The sequence below is a fragment of the Pelodiscus sinensis genome, chromosome 27 (genome assembly GCF_049634645.1).
Source record: "Pelodiscus sinensis isolate JC-2024 chromosome 27, ASM4963464v1, whole genome shotgun sequence".
NCBI classification, from domain to species: domain Eukaryota; kingdom Metazoa; phylum Chordata; order Testudines; family Trionychidae; genus Pelodiscus; species Pelodiscus sinensis.
The window spans coordinates 5,891,975-5,913,730 of NC_134737.1; the positions used below are offsets into that span (position 1 = coordinate 5,891,975).

The window sequence follows — 21,756 nt, forward strand, 5'->3', positions numbered from 1 at the left end:
AAACATTCCATATTTTATAACACGGTAAATGTTTCTTGCAAATACTGACATTTTTCAATTGCTCTCTAGTAAAGTGCCACAGAGGGTAGTAGTGGACAGTGCAAGTGAGGTTATGCCAACAGAAAAAAATTAAAGGCACCCCAAAAAAAGTCAAGTATTTATTTTAGTAATTTGCACAGACTGTTGCTAAAGAAAAGTATGTATTTATTTTTTTTAAAATGAATTGAAGTACAATTTTAGGAAATATTTGTTCATTACATTTACATACATAGTTTAAAACTGGCTTTCTCAAAAGTGTTCCTTCACAATGAGAAAATGTTAAGTTCACATGCACCTTACTGTTTTCTACATTTTCCACCATATTACACCTCATATCAATATTTACAATAAAAAGACTATCCCGTAAATTCTTATATTGACATTTAATATGAACAGTTGCAATGTGTAAGAAACCCTGATTAGTAATTTGATTGCACTGAGACAAATGTAGGCTCATAATACAATAAGGCACAGTACTATGAATAGGGAACATAGATTGTTCTTTCAGCAGCCTAGACGTCAATCAGTTAATTTCTAAGGGTGTTATTGGGTGTAAAGTTAATGCACCAAGTTTAAATGCAGCTAGAACAATGTTCTCCTATACAAGACTGTTTTGAGGAGCCAAATGTTTTGTATGTTATGGTGGGAGTTATAATTAAAAAGCTATATTTAATAGGATATCGATGGAGTTTTATATCAGACTAGATGGGCCTTTTAAGGGACGTATGCTGTATATACCCATATGTATACATAAATTTAATCTCTCTGACACCTTACTAAAAACAGCAGCATGATAAACTCATTAAAAAGAGCTGGGACATACATTGCTATCATAACTCAGAGCCCAATTTTCAAAACTGCAGCGTACTCAAAATTCCTATTACAGTTTGAGAGCTGTACGTGACCAGCAGCTCGGTCAGGGCAAGTGGGGGAAATCAGACCCACAGATTCGTCTATTAAAAAAAGTCTTGGGTACATAGCATCTGTCTTTAATCTCATTACATCGTGAATTAAAGTACTGCAAATCTTTCCATATTATTTTGGTTCTTTGCTTCTACTACAGCATAAAAGACTTTGTCAGTCAGGGATTGGCATCTATCGTTTTCAACACAGAGCTTTGGGTGCAGAATCAGCTTGTTGCTTGTATGGCCGGGATTAGTAAAACACTGCTGAGATCATCATGTATGTGCTTCAGAACCAAAATAGCCATTGCTATTAAAAACAGGGTGGTGGTAGTTGTGGTTTGTAGTGGGTGTCTTTTTAATCGACCTAGGGTTTATGCAGAGGTAGTTTTTATAACACTACTGTAATGAAGTCTCAGTAGTGTCAGAATACCATTAAAAAGGTACCAGAATTTTTTTTATCATATCCAAATCCAATCACAGTTAAAGTGAACTACATCAGATTTAGATTAACGGACCACAAGTCCACAAAAAACACTCAGAATTCAAACACATTTTAAAAATTCCTTCCAATGAGTTTAGATTCTTAAACTGTCACTAGATCAGAAGTTTTACTCAAACTATGTAAGAAGAAAAATAAAAATTCATACAGTAACTGCAGCATGTGGAAGTTGACTAAAATCTGACAACTGTATTGTATAAAAGTATAAAAGTGAAAATAACACTTTTTCAATCATTAGTATTTGTAAAAGCAAACTTATTAGGGAACATAACATAACCTTGAGTACTAAATATAGGTTTTGTTTAAATGTTTGTGTTTTATTTTAATCTGTAATGGAAGAATTATACCACACTATCCAGCTGATTATTAAAATGGAACCACATTTTTCCTTGCATTTTAGTCATATTATGTTTACCCACAGTGTAAAAGTAAACAGCTATGTGTTACGTGCGATGCTTATGTCTTATGATTAAATTAAATTAAAACTAAATTGCTACAATCCACACTTCTTAAAAAGAGGAATAAAAACAACACAACAAACAGCACATTATTTACAATATAGAGTCTACATTATGTGTCAAAGTGAAGTTTGGACTAATCCATTAAAAATTCTCAGACATTTGATATTATGATTTTACTGCAAACGTCAATAAATTACATCATTTTTGTGCTAGAGGCTCAGGTGAACATGATTTAAATTACAGTAAAACCTTGCTAATGCCTGGGAGACCCACTCAGGTCTTGCTGATTTGCAAAAGAGAGGACACTGCACCACTACCAACAAAAACCTACTGTTTTCATTTACTGTGACAAGCTTTCTTAAGTTAAGCACAGTTTTTAAACATACTAGTAAATATATTGGTATTACACTTATAAGGCAGTGAGCTTAGACTTTATTAAAGCACTCTGCTTTGCAAGAAGTAGAGAAGTGAGACTTAGCAAGGTTCTACTGTACCTCAGACAAGGCAGTCATTGCAGACACCACTGTCTCTTAGAAGTGATGATGTTGGACAGTTTAATGTGTCTGAGTTCTACATCTCAATCCTTTTAAGCATGGCATGTGTGCAATTTATTGGGTGTTCAGCATACAGTGTTTACAGCACTGACTCTCTTGATCTCCTTTATTTATATGAAATTGAACAGCAGATTTATTACCCCATTTAGAATGCATCTCTTAATTATGGACTACTGAGCCAAATTTTGTCCTAAATTATATAATCCAGGAAACCCTATTGATACCAGTGGGGTTGAATAAGTGTAAGTGAGGATAACATTTGCCTTTTGACTTCCTTTTTGGAATACAGATGATGTATACTTCAATAGAGTTGAAACCCTCTAGATGATGTTTTTCCTTATCTATCCTGATCCAGATAAGCATGTTCCCAATTTTAAACATGTGAGTAGTCCTGGTTAAATGAACTATTCATGTTCTGATTAGGTACACTTTGCTTAACTGGGGTCAAGGTGAACAAATGTTTCAGGTAAAAGTAGTGGTGTGTTTTCTATTATTGTTATATTTTCTGCTTTACAACACATCTCAAATGACAACACTCTATACAAGAAGTATTACATTAGAGGCCATCTAAACTGGTAAATATGGTATTCTTATTTACCAGGAGAGGTGACACTAAAATAATTCTGTTTTATGCAGCATTTTAAAAGATCAGCCTCTGGCATCCACAACAGTGTTCATTGCTCTCTAGAGCACAAACATTTTTTTTTCTCTTGTGTTTGTACAGAAACTCGTACAATGGGGCTCTAATCCTTAAAGGGAATTTATAGGATCTATAATAATATAAATAGTCATGATGGCATTTCCCTTCATATATGTAACATGGTTCTCTTTTTAATTTGTTTGGGATATTCTTCTATGGCTCCTATGGTGTTTTCTCCAAAGATTCCGTTCACATAATGCAAATAATTAAGATTATACTAAAGGTAGACAAAAAAATACTCTTGCTTCTGAAGATGCTCTATATGTATTCAAGTCAGCTAAAACATAAGCATCTTAGAGCACTTGTAAAAGTGTGCTTCCTTGACTTTCCATTAAAATAAAAACAATTCTTTAACCAGCCAATTGAGGAAGATTGTTCATGAATTGCCATAAAGTATAATATAACCATGTAAGGCTCAGGTGTAGTGGTATCTGAGACATTTACTAATGTATGGATAAATGCTAAGCTGTATAACTTTCAGTTAATGCAATTATTAAGGTTATTGATTTAAGTGATGTGTAGAAAAATGACAACAAAATTTAAAAGGTATATACTGTAGAACCCTTAATATAGCCAACTTCCTGGAGGAATTTCAAAATCAGAATAAATATATATTCAACGTGTGCTGTTTTCTTGAATTTTACAATAGTATTTACCAGTTTGAGAGCATTTCTCACCCCCATTGAGCCTGATCCAAAATTCATTTTGCCTAATCTTGGTTCTGATCCTGTGATATGCTGGCAAATTTGCAGGACTGAGCCTTTTATCATCAAACATTTCATAGAGGGATACAACTAAATGCAATAAAGCAAAAATTGCATTCTCACTGTCTCAGAAAGATGTAGTTGTTTAGTCAATATACTTTGCAAATTGCACCAATAATTCCTTTGATTATGTAACCAAGAGTTTCCCTGTCTTAACGTAAAACCTTCCACAAAGAAACTTGGTAAATTTAAAACTTTGTGTTTGTAAAGGCTCTAAAACTGTTTTTAAAGTTGTGTTCAGACACTTGGCAAGGGATCAGATGTTTTTGTAACAGAATCCTCTTGGGCCATGTGGCTCTGAGGAGTAACAATCTTGACAAGTTGTGCTGTTGTCTCTATTGGTCATAACATTTCACATTCTTGCCAGGGAGGGGGAGAGCGCATGAGTGCATATATCTGAAGCATGCAAAACAGCATATGAGGCATCTCATTCTTTCAACCACCTGCTAGGACACTGCTAGAAACAAAAAAACAAAAAACAAAAACTTTTCACCCATGCAAACTTTCACCACAATCCTTAAAGTTTCTTATCACTCTTTTACAAATCTGATTTAAAAATATTTCAGGCCACTCTTTCAATGACTAGTCTCTTGTCTCTTACATAACCTCTGGGTACAGTCCTGACCTTTAAACATTCTACTCACCTAGGAGTGACTATTTTAAAAATATATTTCAATGTTATTCAATGGAATTCACCCTGCAGAACAGAAAAAAGACTTTAAGAGGCCAGTACTGTCAACATTTCTGATGGCAAGGATACTTTATTTTGGCTCAGCATCTTCATTTTTGGACAGATGGGAAAAGAAATAGTTAGCAAAAGTGTACATTAAAGTTAAGTCAAAACAAAGTTTTCAATAGCCCTGAGCAAAGTACTTCATATTATGGGCCAGTTCTGCTTTCTTGTGCACACTTGTAACTCCCATTGATTTCTGTGGGACTAGCAAGTGCATGTCCCTCTGCAGAAGTTGATCCTAGCTCTACATGCAACTGATAATGTGTCCCAAAATACTTGCACGCTCCTTTGAAAATCCCAGCTTCAGAAATTTAGGCACTCTACTACTTGGAACCCTATATGCCTCCAAAATGGATAAAGGGAAAAGCATTGTGTAGGGAAGCCAAATTATTCAAATATAAATGCAATTGACAAGCATGCTTGCTTTTTAAATTAAAACACTTGTGTTTTTGACAGTAAATGTGTAAAATTTAATCCAAATTTAAGTTTACTTGGGGATTAACTGAAAGCATAGATAATTTTATCGCACAGAATACAATTTTAAACCTCCTTTTTCTTGAAGTTTTGTGCCAAAGCATTTGCTAACTGAAACTGTTCTGATAAAAAATGGTTTGATTCCTTTTTAAACAATGCTATTAAACACAACTCTTAAAATGTGTAATCTCACTGACCAGAACAGATGTGTTGACCTACCAAGTGATGCAATATGCACCACACTGCATGCAAAATAACTTGATAAAACAATTAGCCCTTGAAATGTTTATGTTTTGATTCTTTTTTATACAAGATTTAGTATTTAATAAAAAGTAAATCCGTTAAAAATCTCTTCATTTCACCCACTTTACACAATTCTAGCAAGTAATTAAAATACAAAGTATGTACTCTGGGAATACATAATTTTCTATTAACTGACCAATTTTGGTAGCACAGTGCATAGAGGTATACTGCCATTTGATTCAGATGTTAAATTAGCCCTTAGCTTGCTTGCCACTCCAACTACTGGAGGCAACTTGGAACCTATTCCTGGGAAAGAGCTTGTGTAGTTCGAAATCCGTTTACCCACGCTTTTATCAGTACTAGGTGGTTTGGGAATTCGTTTACAAATCCACGGGTGCCTTAAAGCTTGACTTGGAGTCATGCGTACAGAAGGATCCCATTTAAGACATTCTTTTAAGAATTCTATAAACAAGGGATCATCACAGCCTTTCAATGCTGTCACCCAGTCTTTATTGCCTGGAGCACCACGCATTTTACCCCTGCGCGATCTACTACCATTGAGGATCACTTTCCCATCTGTATGTGTGGTTGCAGTGCAGTAGCGAGGATGACCCTTGGAGTTGATGAAGTTCTTGGCTCGCTTGGATTGATCCAACAGCTTCTGAGGTGGCATTCCAAGAAGCTCCATCATACAAGCCAGTTGGTCTCCTTCATCCTCACCGGGAAAAAGAGGATATCCAGTCAATAGTTCCACCAGAATACAACCAAAACTCCACATGTCTATGGGCATCCCATAGCGACTTCCAAGAATGACCTCAGGGGCCCTATAAAATCGAGACTGAATATATGTGTAGACTCTTTGGTGCTCAAAGCAGCTGGACCCAAAATCAATAACTTTGATGCCACTCCGCCCTTGCTGTTTTAGAAGTATATTTTCTGGCTTCAGGTCACAGTGTATGATTTTGTTTTTATAAAGAGCCTCCAGACATAGTAATATAGAGTGGGCAAACTTGCGTACCAGCTGCACACTGAACCCCTGAAACTTATTTCTTTTGATCAGCTCATACAGGTTCATGCTCAGAAGCTCAAAGGTCATACATATGTGGTTCCGAAAGGTAAAACTTTCTAGCATGTGAATAACATTCATGCTGCCAGTTTTATCTTGTTTCTTGAGATGCTCCAGAATCCGAATTTCTTCTGCTGCTTGACGGTGGAACCTTTTTTCATTACGAACCATCTTTAAGGCCAAATGCTGGTGGAGTTTATGATCATAAACTTTAGCTACTTGTCCAAAACTGCCCTTTCCAATGATTTTAAGTACTTCATATCGGTAAGCAAGATGGTCATGAGGCACATGAATGTATCCACCTTGGTCATCATCATATCCTCCATTGTTGGGCCCACCGACGACTCCTTGCTTCTTTTTTGCATGTGGACCCACAAAGTAAATTTCAGAAAAGTTTAATATTTCTTGCTGTTCATAAGCAGACAACTGATGTTTATATTGCTTCACTGCTTGCTCTGGAGCCTGAGAGATAGGTTTGTGCACTTTTGATGAACTTCCACAAGATTTGGCCGTGCTCAAGCTGTCTGCGCTTTTATCTTTTGGCAAGGAAGGAAGAGATCTTTCAGAACTACTTATTCCTGCAGACTGAAGAGTACTGCTTCTCTTATTGCCAGAGTCCTCAAATAGTTGCTCAACTTTGACCTGACTTCCAGTCAGAGGATGATCTTTCATAGTGAGTGTGTTGCTAGTAACCTATAGGGATTAAAAAAGCCAATCTTAAATGCTTTAAAAAAAAAAACAATGGAATAACATGAAAATATCACAAACCAAAATCTGTACTAGGTTAATATTTATTTTCACAGTGTAGATTTATTTTAAATGTACTGCATAATTCACATCGTTATCAGTTCTGAGTTACATGCACTGCCATACACGTGACTGTACATTAAATACAATAAACTTTTAAAAACGGAGGATGTATAAATACACCCTATCTTCTAGTTCAGAAAAGGCAAACTTTAAGCAGACTTGCACCAAAGGGCACAAATACTTATCCCCACTAGCATGCATCTAGTCAGCAGAAGGGCAGGTGGTGGAGACCAATATTGCTATGTTTAGCCTTGGAGGTGGATGCTGCAAACATGACCCACTGACAGATTCAGCTTGCACCTGTTTGAGATACGCAGCCTAGTATGAATGTGTACAGAGGGGAGAAGACTGCACACTTGTCCATGTAATAGAGGGGAAACAAGGGATGTAGAGTATGACGTATAGGGTTGAGGAATCCATGATGGACGAGGTAAAAGTTGGGAAAGAAAGGGACAAGAGCAAGCAAGAGGAAGATGACAAAACAAGATACAATGGGCCGTGTTCTACTCTCAAACATACATCCACAACTCCCATGGACTTTAAAAGAAATCACGCAAATATTTCAGATAGCAAAACTGATACTAGCTTTCATCACATTTATTTTCTTTTGTTTCTCCCCTTCCAGTGTTCTAAGACACAACAGTTCCCCACTCATTGCTCTAAACTAATTTGGGCATAAATATTTTCATCTACCAGGAGATGTTAACTTGTTGCAGACAAAACCATAAAAATAGCAGAAAAACATTGTGAAATATATTTAAGGCTTGTCGTTTTCATACAGTTCAACTTAGCAAATGCTGAGCTCCCTGAAATTGTCACTTCCTTTAAAAGGCAATACACTCATTCACGAACATTCTTCCTTTCATTTCCCTAGCATTCTACACTTCAAGAAGGCACGAGATACTATTCTATGCAACACGGAGAACGTCAGGACTAGTGCAGCAACATCTGTTTTCCATTCTGGCCTTTAATCTCAATAAAGATGTGAGACGTGCCAAGCCCAGTCCCTGAAACTAAAATAGCAGCTTAGCAATCAAGCAAAAATATAAATAAACCTGTAGATCCAGAGCAATAAAATCTGATAACTTTTTAGTTATACACAATCCACCATCTCAACACAGTCAGTAAATAAGAGCAATGATAATGTTTGCCAAAAACAGCTACACAAATATTCTTCCTTTCTCATCCTGGTTGAATCAATTTGCTGGCTCTGCACTGAATTATTAGGGTGCACTTCATGACACGAGCCCAGAAAATGCAGACTTCCTCTAGGAGCCTGTCTCAGCTCAATAACGATTAGGCTTTTAGAATAGGCATTTCACACAGTGCTGTCTGTCCAGAAAGGTGAACAATACATTGTAAGAGACACACCTAACCAGGAACTCACTGAAAACATAGTATAAATACTTTCTTCTTTCAGCCTATGGCTGAACTGCAGAGCTAAGGGTAATGTAAGATTTTGAATGCAAGGCAAATAGAATAAAGGACAAATAGATCAAAATAGTAAATTTACAAATGAACTGAAAACCCCAACATGAAACAAGGTTCAGTTTTTGTCGTAGAGTTTTGTTGGTGTTTTTTAAAGATGTCTATAAAACTGCTCTCCTGCTTCCACTGCAGAAATCTTGAGCGTGACTATGTTTTTTTTTTACTATAACTGCAGTCAGATTTTGATTAAGCACATAGCCCTACCCCTTGAAAACTCTACTTGTACTACAAGAAATGATATTCTTTGTACAAGAATTCTGTTATTTAAATGAACTCACTATGCAGAGCAGGAAGGAGTTTAAAGGGGTGGAGCTGTATGTACAAGAGTGATCATCACTAAATTTCATCTTCCACTGTACAATGCCTATTTATCTAGCTTCATGATGTTTCTGTGAAGTTCCTGTCTTCTTTAGTATAGAAATAATTTTGTGTCATTTGAAATTTTTGCCACTTCTCTCTTTTCTACATCATTACTCTTAAATAAATGGTCCTAGAGAAATGATTACATAAGAAAATTAGAACTTCAGGAGAGGAATAAGCAACAAAAACCGTTTCATGCAAGTTTCCATAATAGTAACAGAATAAAAGACATTGACGGAGAAACTTCTGATTATATCCTTTTACCAGAAGGCTTATAGAGCTTTCAATTAAGACTGCAGCAACAATTTAATGGTCCATTGTGGAATACTTATTCCTTCCCCTGCCTCTTCCTAAAATTCATACCTAAAAACAATTCAGCAATGAAGGTGTTAAGGCAGAGCTTCACTACTTAAAAAAAGCGAATTTACTCTTTAACTTACTTTTAAATCTCACCCTGACATACTGCCTTGCAGGTATCTTAAGTTCTTGTCCTAGACAAAGTGATCAAGAGTCCCTAGAATACAAATAATCAATTTCGCAGTTTTGTTCTTTAATCCAGATCTGTTCACCAGACATCCTAGAGCTCACCACACATGCTGTTACAATATTTTAATTAGGAACAAATCCAACATTCCGATCAAGTGCTAGAATTATTATATAGTACTAGTGATATAACCATTTCCCAAATGATGATGTACCTCAAAAGCCACTGGCAAGTAGTTTTGCCATAACATTTAGGATCCACAAAGAGTGGCATAAAGGGGAATACAAAAGATAAATGCTTTTATGAATTCTTTGACTATGGTAATCCCTTGCAGAGCTAGAAAGCCTCAAACCTCAGGGGCCAGATCCAGGCAAGCCAAGGGCTGCATCCAGTCCCTGGGTGCTAGGTTCCCCACTCCTACTCTAAGGCTTCAAGAAGAAAAAAAAAGATGTACTTGAGTCAACAAAGCCTGATAAAATTCACCATAAAGTACTTAAGGGACTAGATGAAGCAAACTCTAAAACCATTCAAGAACCCTTAGAGGACAGGTAAGGTCCAAGGTGACCAGAGAAAGACAAACATAGCACCTATCTTCTTTGTGAATACCACAAAGCTGAAAGGAGTTACGAACAGTTTGGAGGATGGGGTTAGAATTCATATAACCTTGGCAAATTGGAAAACTGATTTGAAATCATCAAGATGAAATTCAATTGAGACCAGTGCAAAGTACTACGCTTAGGAAAGAAAAAATGAAATGCATAAATAAAAAATGAGGATGCACTTGCCAGGAGCAGTATTGTAGAAAAATCTGTAATTTTAGTGGAAGATAAACTGAGTATGAGTCAACAGTGTGATGCTGTGAAAAAGCCAAGAGACATTTTGGGGTTAACAACAAGTATGACATAGGAGGTAAGTTACACTGTACATGGCATGGATGTGGCCTCAGCTGGAGTAGTGTATCCAGTTTTGGACATCATTCTAAGAAAGATGTGAACAAACTGCAACGAGTCCAAAGGAGAGTAACAAAAATGACAGGAAGTTTATAAAACAGACCTGTAAGAAAAGGTTGAAAGAAATGGGCATACTTAGTCTAGTAAAGCATGACTTTCTTATCAATAAACAGGGAAAAATAATCTAGATGGGGCTACTATAAGGTGAGTGCATAACTGGCTGGATAACCGTTCTCAGAGAGTACTTATTCATGGTTCATAATCATGCTGGAAGGGCATAACAAGTGGGGTTCCACAGGGGTCCGTTTTGGGACTGGTTCTGTTTAATATTTTCATCAATGATATAGATGATGGCATAAAGAGTACAATTATTAAGTTTGCAGATGATACCAAGCTGGGAGGGGTTGCAACTGCTTTGGAGGCTAGAGTCATAAATCAAAATGGAAATGGTCTGAGGTAAACAGGATGAAGTTTAAAAAGGACATTCCTTCACTTAGGAAGGAATAGTTTCACACATACAAAATGGGAAGTGATTGTCTAGGAAGCAGTTCTGCAGAAAGGGATCTAGGGGTCATAGTGGACCACAAGCTAAATATGAGTCAACAGGGTGACACTGTTGCAAAAAAAGCAAACATGATTCTGGGATGCATTAACAGAAGTGCTGCAAGCAAGACAGGAGAAGTCATTCTTCTGCTCTACTCTATGCTCATTAGGCATCAGTTGGAGTATTGTGTCCAGGTCTGGGCACCACATTTCAAGAAAGATGTGGAAAAATTGGAGAAGGTCCAGAGAAGAGTAACAAAAATGGTCTAGAAAACATGAGCTATGAGGGAAGACTGAAAGAATGGCACTTGTTTAGTTTAGAAAAAATGGAGAGGGGACATGATAGCAGTTTTCAAGTATCTAAAAGAGTGTGGACAAGACATTAAATTGCAGCATGGGGGGCGCTGGACTAGAAGATATTCAAGTCCCTTCTAGCCCTCCATTTCTATGAAAACATGGCGCTGAACAAAATTAATATTACCTATCACTTTACATAGTGCTTTGCAACCATTAGCATGCATAATTTCCCCAAAAATCTTGAAAAACTTTAACTTTATTGAGTCTATTAATGTATTAACAAAATTCCTACGCATCGCAACTATATTTAATTTTGACTGGACTCATGCAAATCAATGCTACTACATATTATCTATTCAGGAACGACATTCATTCTACTAATGCCATGGCCTTTGACAAGCTTCTCATCACTAAAGAAGATCTTTTTATGTCATTAGGGAAGCCATGATCCCTCCTTTCCCCGTAACCACCTGGCAACAAAATTAACTTCTGGCCATAGTACGTATAGTTGGGGTTATTTTTCCCGATGTGCATTACTTTACACTTATCCACATTAAACTTCATTTGCCATTTTGTTGCCCAATTTGGTGAGATCTTTTTGGAGTCCCTCACAGTCTGCTTCTGTCTTGACTATCCTAAACAATTTGGTATCATCCGCAAACTTTACCACCTCACTGCTTACCCCTTTCTCCAGATCATTTATGAATAAGTTGAACAGGATTGGTCCCAGGACTGACCCTTGGGGGATACCACTAGTTACCCCTCCCCATTCTGAAAATTTACCATTTATTCCTACCCTTTGTTTCCTGTCTTTTAACCAGTTCTCAATCCAAGAAAGGACCTTACCTCTTATCTCGTGGCAATGTAATTTACACAAGACCCTTTGGTGAGGGACCTTGTCAAAGGCTTTCTGAAAATCTAAGTATACTATATCTACTGGATCCCCCTTGTCCATGTGTTTGTCAACCCTTTCAAAGAACTCTAATAGATTAGTAAGACATGATTTCCCTTTACAGAAACCATGCTGACTTTTGTCCAACAAATTATGTTCTTCTACGTGCCGCACCATTTTATTCTTTACTATTGTTTTGACTAATTTGCCCGGTACTAAAGTTAGACTTACCGGTCTGTAATTGCCAGGATCGCCTCTAGAGACCTTTTTAAATATTGGTGTCACATTGGCTACCTTCCAGTCATTAGGTACAGAAGCCGATTTAAAGGATAGTTTACAAACCACAGATAATAGTTCAGCTATTTCCCATTTGAGTTCTTTTAGAACCCTTGGATGAATGCCATCCGGTCCTGGAGATTTGTTAACATTAAGTTTTTCTATTTGTTCCAAAACCTCCTCTAATGACACTTCAATCCAGGACAGTTCCTCAGATTCATCACCCATAAGGGACGGTGCAGATTTGGGAATCTCCCCAACGTCCTCAGCCGTGAAGACTGAAGCAAAGAAATCATTTAGTTTCTCCGCAATGGCTTTATCGTCATCAGCCAAGAAACTTGATAGACCACACAACTGATATGTCACTGAAGATTTGTTAGGTTTTCACATACTCAGAAAAAGTTAATTCTGAATAAAAAGGAAATGAATAGCCAGTTTGCTAAATGTTTTGCCCTTCAAGTGTCTCAACTGTTACTTTTACAAACTAAATTAAAATGTTGTGTCTCTGAAAGCAGAAACTTTCAGTTTACTGCATGACTAAGATTGAAAGGAGAGACAGTTGAAAGGACCTGAAGTTTGCAATGCTAATGCAATTTTATATGTTAAAACAGAAAACTCTGAGAAGAGGAAACCAACTATCTCGTCTATCTGAATGTTTTCTCTTAAAAAAGTATGCAAATTTTCATTTTCTCATGCCTTCCTAACAGGGATGTAAAATCCCATTTAATTAGTTAACTAGTTAAACATGACGTTTAATCTGGGCTGTAGTGTCCCTTCTGGCCACTATGGCTGGGTTGGAGCAGCCCCCCGCTGAGTGCATGGGCTGCTCCAGCTGGACTGGAGCATTTTGCAATGGTGTGCTTGGACCCAGCCCATCACAGGCAGGTAAATCCCAATGGTTTACAGTAACCAGTAAGCCTCAATCATAACAGTTAACTGTTCACATCCCAACTTCCTAATTTCTGCACAAGATACTATTAAGTATTTGTTTTGTTTATATGGTACAAAGACCATGCTTGGCATTTTACAGACAAGTGAGAAAACAAAATACTTGCCACAAAGAATTGACAGTCTAAACAAACAAAATGCAGATAAAAGAGAAAAGAAGAGATGTGACATAGAAGCAAAATGATCTTAATTCAAGGTCTGGTTATGTTGTAAATTAGATATAGCACTTTAAGGATTGTGCAGTTTTCTTGAGATATAATGATTTAAAGTAGGGATGTGAAGGGCAAGTCGACTATCCTATAAGCAAATGCTTATCGGATAGTTGACAGGCTAGTCAACTAGTCACTTCCTCCCCCCCTTTCAGAAAGAATAATCCTTCAAATTAGGGATGTTAAATTGCAAGTAATTGACTAATCGAATAGTCGATGCATTTTGCATTGATTAGTCAATAGGGCTGTTCAGAAAGAGGCAGTGGGGGGTGGGGGCAAGAGGAGGTACTTCAAAGCAGCAGCACTGCGTGGAGCCTGGGGCCAGACCCTGGGCTTCACGAGGCGCTGCCACTTTGAAATGTCGCGAGGAGCCTGATGCCACCCTTCCCGCGGTGTTTCAAAGCAGCAGTGCCACACGGAGTCAGAGGGGGAGTCCCCAGCTGACCCCAGGCTCCATGCAGTACTTTCGCCTTTGAAGTGTAGCAACAGCCCTAGGGCAGAGGCACCCTATCAACTTAAAAGGCAGAGGCACCCTATCGACTAATCAAATAGTCGATGCAAAATGCAATTTAACATCCCTAATTTAAAGGATTATTTGAAGAAAGCACTATAGCTCTTTTGTATGTGCGCGCACACACACACACACACACACACACACACACACACACCCCCCTACCTACCTCTCTCTCTCTCTCTCAGGCACAGGCACCTCAGTCTGACTGAGGAAGAAGGCAGGCCAAATTAATTACTGGCATAAATTATTTCAACCCTGTTGACTTCTCAATAGATTGCTTTTTAAATTTGTCCCTTCATCTATACCATTTCCTCAATCTGGCTTTTAGCTACAACTTTTCAAGTAGTACAAGATTTAAGACAGAATTAAACTGAAATCTAAATATAATTCCAGACCGTTTTACAGCATGCCTGTAACACAGCTGAATATGACTTCTCACTCTAGCTGAGTCAATTAAAGATAACACGATACAAAACTACCATTTAAGAATGTATCGCTTCTACAAAACAAATTGAACATCTGAAGTCTGTGAAGTGTTATTTTGCTATTCATTAAAATATCAGATAATGCTAGTGCTCCTATAAAAAATAATATTGTATATTACTCTGGGTGTATGTATAAATCACATATTTGTAAAAACAGAACTTCTGGTTGTTGTTCTTACTATTATACCCATTATTTCTAGTACATGTTGAACCTCTCTAGTCCAGCACCCTTGGGACCTGACCAGTGCCAAACCAGAGAATTTGCTCAACCACAGGAGGTCAATATTGTCTAGCAGCATTACCAACACTTCCACTGCTTACTGGGCTCTTAGAAGACAGTTAGGGGTAAATCTGAGCTAAACAACAGCACAGAACACTGAGGGTACATCTACACTACTGACGAAGATCGAAGCTGCCGCTGTCAATCATCCAGAGTTCAAATTAGCGCTCTAGTTAAGATAGCTAATTCGAAGTGAAAAGGGCACTCTGGTCGATGCCGGTAAACTTTCTTTCACAAGGAGTAAGGGAAGTGGAAGGAAGAGGGTTCTTCCTTCAACTTCCTGCCATGTAGACAGCGCCAAAATCCGAATTAAGCTACTTCAACTTTAGCTACTCAATTAATGTAGCTATAGACATACCCTGAAAGCCAGGTCTGGTGGCTGTAAACAAACTTTATGGGATTGTTGGAAACTTGGCCACACCCAGGATAAGAGAACATCCAGATATCTAATCATGCTGGACCACAGAGGTTGCCAGACCAGAGAGTGACAGACCAGAGAGGCTCAACCTGTACTTTTATGTGATACAATGTAAGAGGGTCCTTAATAAAGTAGAATATAAACGTGTAAACCACTATACATATCAGTATGTGATGTACTGTGGCATGAAGTCCCAAACAGGTTGGAAACTAATTATCTTGATCAAAGCATAAACAGTAGATTATAAATTATTTTTTTCAGAGTTGCTTAGATGGTTCAGTGCTGAACACAATATCATGTTACCTTTTTTACTGCTAGTTAGTAAAAGCAAGTGTGTTAATGAGCTGTGGCAAGGTTATAATATCTAGCTTTATTAATTTATTGTGCCACTACTTAGTGCATATAATTATTTAATTAACAACCAGATGACACAATGCAAAAAGCCAGAAAATTACCCACATTAGTTTTCCCAAGCGAAGGAAGTCCAGATGGGCTGTGTTCTTCATTTGTAGGATCTGGGTACCTAATCTGATCTATTCTCATGTAGGAATCATACAATCCATCTCCAAACCTGGCTGAACATGTCAAATACAGAAACCAGTTAGTTACAATCATGTGCACCAATACAACAAAAGACACTTATCTCAGTTCCTAAAAATTATCTAATTTGTAAGCATTTCTCAAAGTTCTCAAAATTAGCTTTTGATAATTTATTGGCTAAAATACAGCAAGAACATCATAGCTAAATATTACTGAGCTACTCCACAGTTGTATTTCTTTTAATGATACTAAGGATATGGCTAGACTACATCTGTTTGTTGGAAAAAGCTACACAAAATGCGCTCTGCATTTTGTGTAGCTTTTTCCGATACTTTTATCAGAAGAGGCTTTTCTGACATCTGGCCCATCTAGACTGAGCCAAATGTCAGAAAAATCCCCTCTTTTGAAAGCCCCCTTCTTCCTCGTAGAACGGGGAATACAGGGGCTTCCGAAAGAGCGTGTTTGCTCTTCTTAAAAAAAAAAAAAAGCAGTGAGAAAACGCGTTCCCTGGACACAGCGGAGTTTTTTCGGGATACCAGAGGTATGCAAACCTTAGTATCTGGTTCTTTAAAAAACAAAATAAAACAAAACCAGGAGCTTCTCTTAAATTAGACTCGTCTGTCATTTTTTGCAGTACAAAAATATCCTTAAGAGTCTTTAACCAATATCCTATTTTAAGGAAAAAGAAGGATAATTCTGAACTATCCGTATTTAGAGTGGCAATGGAAAATGAATACACACACACACTGGATAACACAATCCTTTAAAGTAGTTTCTTTATAAATTGACATGGAGGAATCAAAGTCAGGAGATTCACTGCTAACTAACAAATGGCTGCCCCAAAAAAACTGTATTGATTTCTGCAGTAATAGACAAAGTGTTATGACTATGATTAAAATAAAACTGGCTAAAGCAATCAACATTAAAACACCAAAGTTTTGATCACCATGTGCACTCAAAATGTCAGTATGAGTAAGACAAAAAGGACTCACTCTATTTATGTAAAAACAACATAGAACTCCCCATGCTATAAATACTGTCCTTCTTATACACATTGCTCTAAAAAGTTTAACTAATTGGTTTTTCATTTTAGTTCTGCTGACAAAATACAAAACTTAGTCATTCTTTCCAAACAAGTAATCGCAACTGGGAAGCTGGAAATTATATTTAAAAATTCCCAGTTAAAAGTTCAAGGCAAAATGTAATAGTCTATTTCATCTACCATTACAGAACATGCTTATTCACTGCTGTGTATGAAGAATAAACTGTTTTCCCCCCATAACAATGTATCACCATCTTCTTTGTAAACTTGTGTATTATTATGAATGTTTTTTATATCATGCTGATATATATCAAGGGTGCTCAACAGTAAATTAATAATACATTTTATAAATCACAGAACTGAATGCAACAACACATATTTGCAGAATTATGTAATACAGATACAAAGTAGAAGAGTGGGGAAATGTTCCATTTTTTAAATCTCTCTAACTTCCTTTAAACTTGGATTCTGCAAAGCTACTCTGTGAGTTAAAGAATAACATATAAATACTGCATTTCAAACATTAATTGGAAACACAAAGATATAAAATAAGCTGCCAAAGGAAAAATGTCAGGAACGTTCCTTTCCTTGTGCTGAGTCTGCCCAAGTCCTGATGAAGACTGGCCTGTTTTGAGTCATTTAATCCACATTTGGTTTCCCGTAAAAACACCTAGGATACTTTAGAAGATGGATGCTATACAGATAAAAAGTGTTGTTATAACAGCCAATTTCTGTCTTTGCTGTATTCATCCTCCCATTTTAGTTTCAGAGAGCGAAACGTACAAAGGCATAACAAGGCTACTAAGTTGCCAAAAAAAGAGGCACTACAAGAAACTCAGCATCATTTGAAACCTCCGCAGAAGGAAGTTTTCTATTGTTTGCATATTTCACGCCTTGGCCAGAACGGGCTTGTTCGTTACAATCTGTTCTCCGGATGCTTTGTCCAGTTGAGTTTGAAAAGTCGCGTGTTACAATTGGGCTTCCCCTGGTTTCCTGGGACGACGAGTAACTCCAGCACGAGGAGAGGTCCCCCCCTTCTGCAATTCGATTTCACTCCCCTTTCCCATCACACTGTAGGATCCAACCAGTTCCCCCCTCGTTATAACCCCGACGTGCGCCAGGGGGACCTCACCCCCCGACTGCCCTGCCCCTGGTCAGACTCCCAGCTCCCCCCGCTTTTCCTGCTTATTTTTATCCCCCTAATCACTCCACCCCGGGGGTTTCCATCTGTCGGGAAGCCCCCTGCCGAGCCCGCACGTGCATGCCCCCCCCTCAGCCAGCCCCCCCGAGGGTATTTCGATCCCTCTACTCACCCCCCCCTTAGGAATCCCCATCTCCGGGCTCATTCCCCGCCCCCCCCCGGTCCATGCTGCCAACACACCCGGGTCCCCCCCCCCCCCCCGAGGCTGGCTGCTCCCCCCCCCCCCCGCAGGGCGCATCCTTGAAGTGGGAGGATCCGGGCCGAGCTGTGCCCCCCACCCCCACCATGTGCCACCGGCTGTGTCGTGCCTCCTGCCCAGGCCACGGGGCTGCGCTTGGGGGGGGCGATCCCCCCCCCCCGCCATTACCTGCGGTGAGGGGCCCCTCCGGCTTCCTGCTCAGCAGCATCACGGCGGGGAGGCCGCGGGCCCCATCCCCCTCCCGGCCCCGCTCACCCCTCCCCCGGGCTGGGGCGGCTCCAGCTCGGGTCCCCTGCGGCTCCCCAGCAAGCGGCGGCGGCGGCTTCGCTCGGGCCCAGGCCGCGGCAGCGGCGGGAGCCTGGGCGGTTGCTAGGGAACGTGCACCCCGCCCGGCCGGGCAGCCGCGCCTGCGCGGTGAATGACGGGAGCGGGGGGGGGGGGGAGGAGCAAGGCCAGGGCGGGGGCTGAGGGGAGAGAAGGGAGGGACCCCAGGCTGAAAGGGGGAGGGGGGAAAAAACCCCTGAGAGCTCCCTGCCTGGCTTTGTACCGTGCTCCCTTCTCTGAGACCCCCTTTGTCTGCTTGCCCCTGCCTGCTCTGGCTATGCCCCCAATTTGGGGGGGCTAAGGGGAGGGAGGGAATGTGTCCCCCATGTTCAGGACCATGAGCTGCTGCTGCATGGGAATCACCTCAGTGTAACCTCCCCCCCTTTTTTTGTTGCTAGTAAAGTCCCCCCCTCTAGGCACACACCCAATTAAAAGCTACTGGGTATTGGAAATGGAAAGTTTCCCATTCCCTTGACATAACTGCAGCTAAGCAAACATTGCTGGTTGCTGGGAGAGGTCCTCCCCTGAGCCCCTGGAGTGTAAATGGGGTTTGGGTTTTCTCCTTTCTGTATAGCCCTTTTTAAATGGCAAAGCCCTGTGCAGTCCCTCCTGTGTCTTTCAGGGTGTTGTCTAGGATGACGTCCTGAGATAACAGGAAGGGTGGATAGTAGTTAGGGAGCTAAAGAGAGGCCCTCCCCTGAGCCTCTGGAGTGTAAATGGGGTTTGTTTTTTCTCCTTTCAATATAGTTCTTTTTTTAAATTGCAAAGCCCTGTTCATTTCCTCCTGTGTCTTTAAGGATGTTGTCAAGTGTACCTTGATGTCCTGAGATAACAGGAAGGTAGGATAGTACTTAGAGAGCTAGATAACTATGTTGTTCAATACCTAGCTCCACCATAGACTCCCTGGCATGTCTACACTGCACGGAAGATCAACGCTGCCATAGTTCAGTTTAGTGGGTCTAGTATATGGAAGCATTTGTTCCCATCAATCTCTTGCTGTGTGGATGGCATAGAAACAGGATGTAAGACAGGGCTGCTCAACTTTGGAAGCCCTGAGGGCCATAATGATACTCACAGCACATACCAAGGGATGCAACTTAAGTGTGCATGTATGTGCAAATATATGCAAATAGCATTTTTTACACTGATAGGCATGAATATAAGGCACTTTCCACAATGCCCCTGCGCTCCCTGCACTTCCTTCCTGGGGACTAGAAATGCTGACACCCTGTACTCATCTGTTCCAGCTAGCCCATCCCCTTATGTCTTTTAATGCTCACCTTGCCTGGGAGACGCCTCGCCATTGTGGAGCATGTTCCCAGTGGAGGCCACATTCAAAGGATCCTAACCACAGGCCGTGTGTTGAGCCCTGCGTAAACCCAAATTGCACTGCGGGTCATAAACAAACGGGCTGTGGGCACAGGCCACGTATTGAGTAGTCCTGATGTAAGATATGTCGATTCTAGCTACCTTGTTTACGTAGCTGGAGTTGTGTATCTTACTTTGACCTTACGATGTAGTGTAGGCCAGGCCCCTGGCTAACACTGAGTAAGTCTACACTAGAAGTGCTTTTCTGGAATAGCAATACCAGTATATTATACTGGCAAAGTGCTCCTACTGTGGACATAGATCATACAGGCAAAACTCACCACATTTGCCATTAGAGCTTATTCCAGCACCCACTTCCCACCACTGAAATAAACGATGCCAACTAAGGCACAGTTTTGCCAGTATAACCGGGTCTATGCTAGTTTTTTTTTTTTTTTTTTTTTTTTTTTGCCAGCACATCACTATTTTGGTCAGGGTTTGCAGTATAAAACAGAATCACACTTCCACATACCCTGATCAATAGAAGTCTGTAGAGTTGCCCTTAGGATTTGTCTACACTGGCAATTGATTGACAGAACTTTTGTCATTCACGGGTGCTTAAAAAATACCCACCCATGAACCACAAAATGTTGAGTTTGCAAGATAAAAACAGAACAGAGACAAGGCACTGTGGTTTTACAATGAGGTGAATTAGGAGAAATGAAGTCAGCACGGTACTGCCTACCAGGGCTACTCTGTGACAAAAAACCACTAGTATGTTATCGCCATTTAGGATTAACTAGTGAGATAATTAAAATGCATTAGGGATCTTCTCCACAAAAATAACTCGTGTTAGTGAAGATGTCTGTGACCCCCATGAATAAAATGACACCAATAGCACTTCCCTGAGTTTTGTAAGGATACATGCATTCAAGATTGTCATGCACTCAGCTAAACTATAATACCACCTTAGGTTGATAAATACCATAGTCTGTTCTATGTAAAGTGTTTTACAATCCTCCAAAACATGTTTGAAGAAAGGAGATGGTAATAAGCGTCTTGTGTCCCTAACTCTTGGCTTGCTGATCAGGGAGATATAAGTAGTGTTGCAAAGGAAAGCTTGACAGCCATCTGGTGTTGGCAGCAAGCATCACAACCCTGCCCATATCCCCAGTGGCACAGGTCATGCGCCAAGTCTTCTCTGAGAGAAATTAGAGATACTATTCACAGTAACCTGGGATTTATTTGTTTTATATATCTGTATTCAAAGCCTTTTTTAAGTGTATGAGGGCTTCAATTTTTATTAGGGATGTAATAGTGTAGTTGATTAACCGATTATCTAATAAGCAAAAGCTTATAGGTTAATGCTATAAACCAATGTTTCTCAACCTAATTTTTATAAAGTACCCCTTTAAAAATTATGAGTACCCGTAGTACCTACAGTTTTCAGACACACATAATTTTCTTCCACCATTGCAACACATTTGTTTAAACAACTTAATCGTAGCTGGGCGGGCTAGGAAATTTTTGGGTGTAAAAAGTACAAAAATAATGAAGTGCTGTTAAACTTAACAAAAAATCAATTTTCTTCAAATTTCAGTTGTGTTGACGTTTCTCCCTCTCCTGCCCTCCCCCCCCCCCCGACTTCTCTCGAGTACAAGGGTACTTGTACCACTGGTTGAGAAATACTGCTATAGACTACACGCATTCCCTTCCCCACCCCAGACTGGGGCTACTATAGAATAGTTGA

General features: G+C 39.5%; 1 protein-coding gene across 3 annotated transcripts; it reads right to left on the reverse strand.

The window, feature by feature from the left end:
- Nucleotides 1-145: 145 nt before the first annotated feature.
- DYRK3 (dual specificity tyrosine phosphorylation regulated kinase 3) lies at nt 146-18,701 on the reverse strand. 3 transcript variants are annotated; one of them, XM_075910561.1, is made up of 3 exons: nt 18,543-18,701; nt 15,852-15,967; nt 146-7,131 (listed from the first exon to the last, which is right to left on the reverse strand). In XM_075910561.1, the coding sequence occupies exons 1-3, from the start codon at nt 18,580-18,582 to the stop codon at nt 5,560-5,562; spliced, it is 1,728 nt and encodes a 575-aa protein (XP_075766676.1). In that variant the 5' UTR covers nt 18,583-18,701; the 3' UTR covers nt 146-5,559. The 3 variants fall into 3 exon arrangements, with proteins under 3 accessions (XP_075766676.1, XP_006137294.1, XP_075766677.1); XM_006137232.4 differs by lacking the exon at nt 18,543-18,701 and adding an exon at nt 17,562-18,162; XM_075910562.1 differs by lacking the exon at nt 18,543-18,701 and adding an exon at nt 9,537-9,610.
- Nucleotides 18,702-21,756: the final 3,055 nt, after the last annotated feature.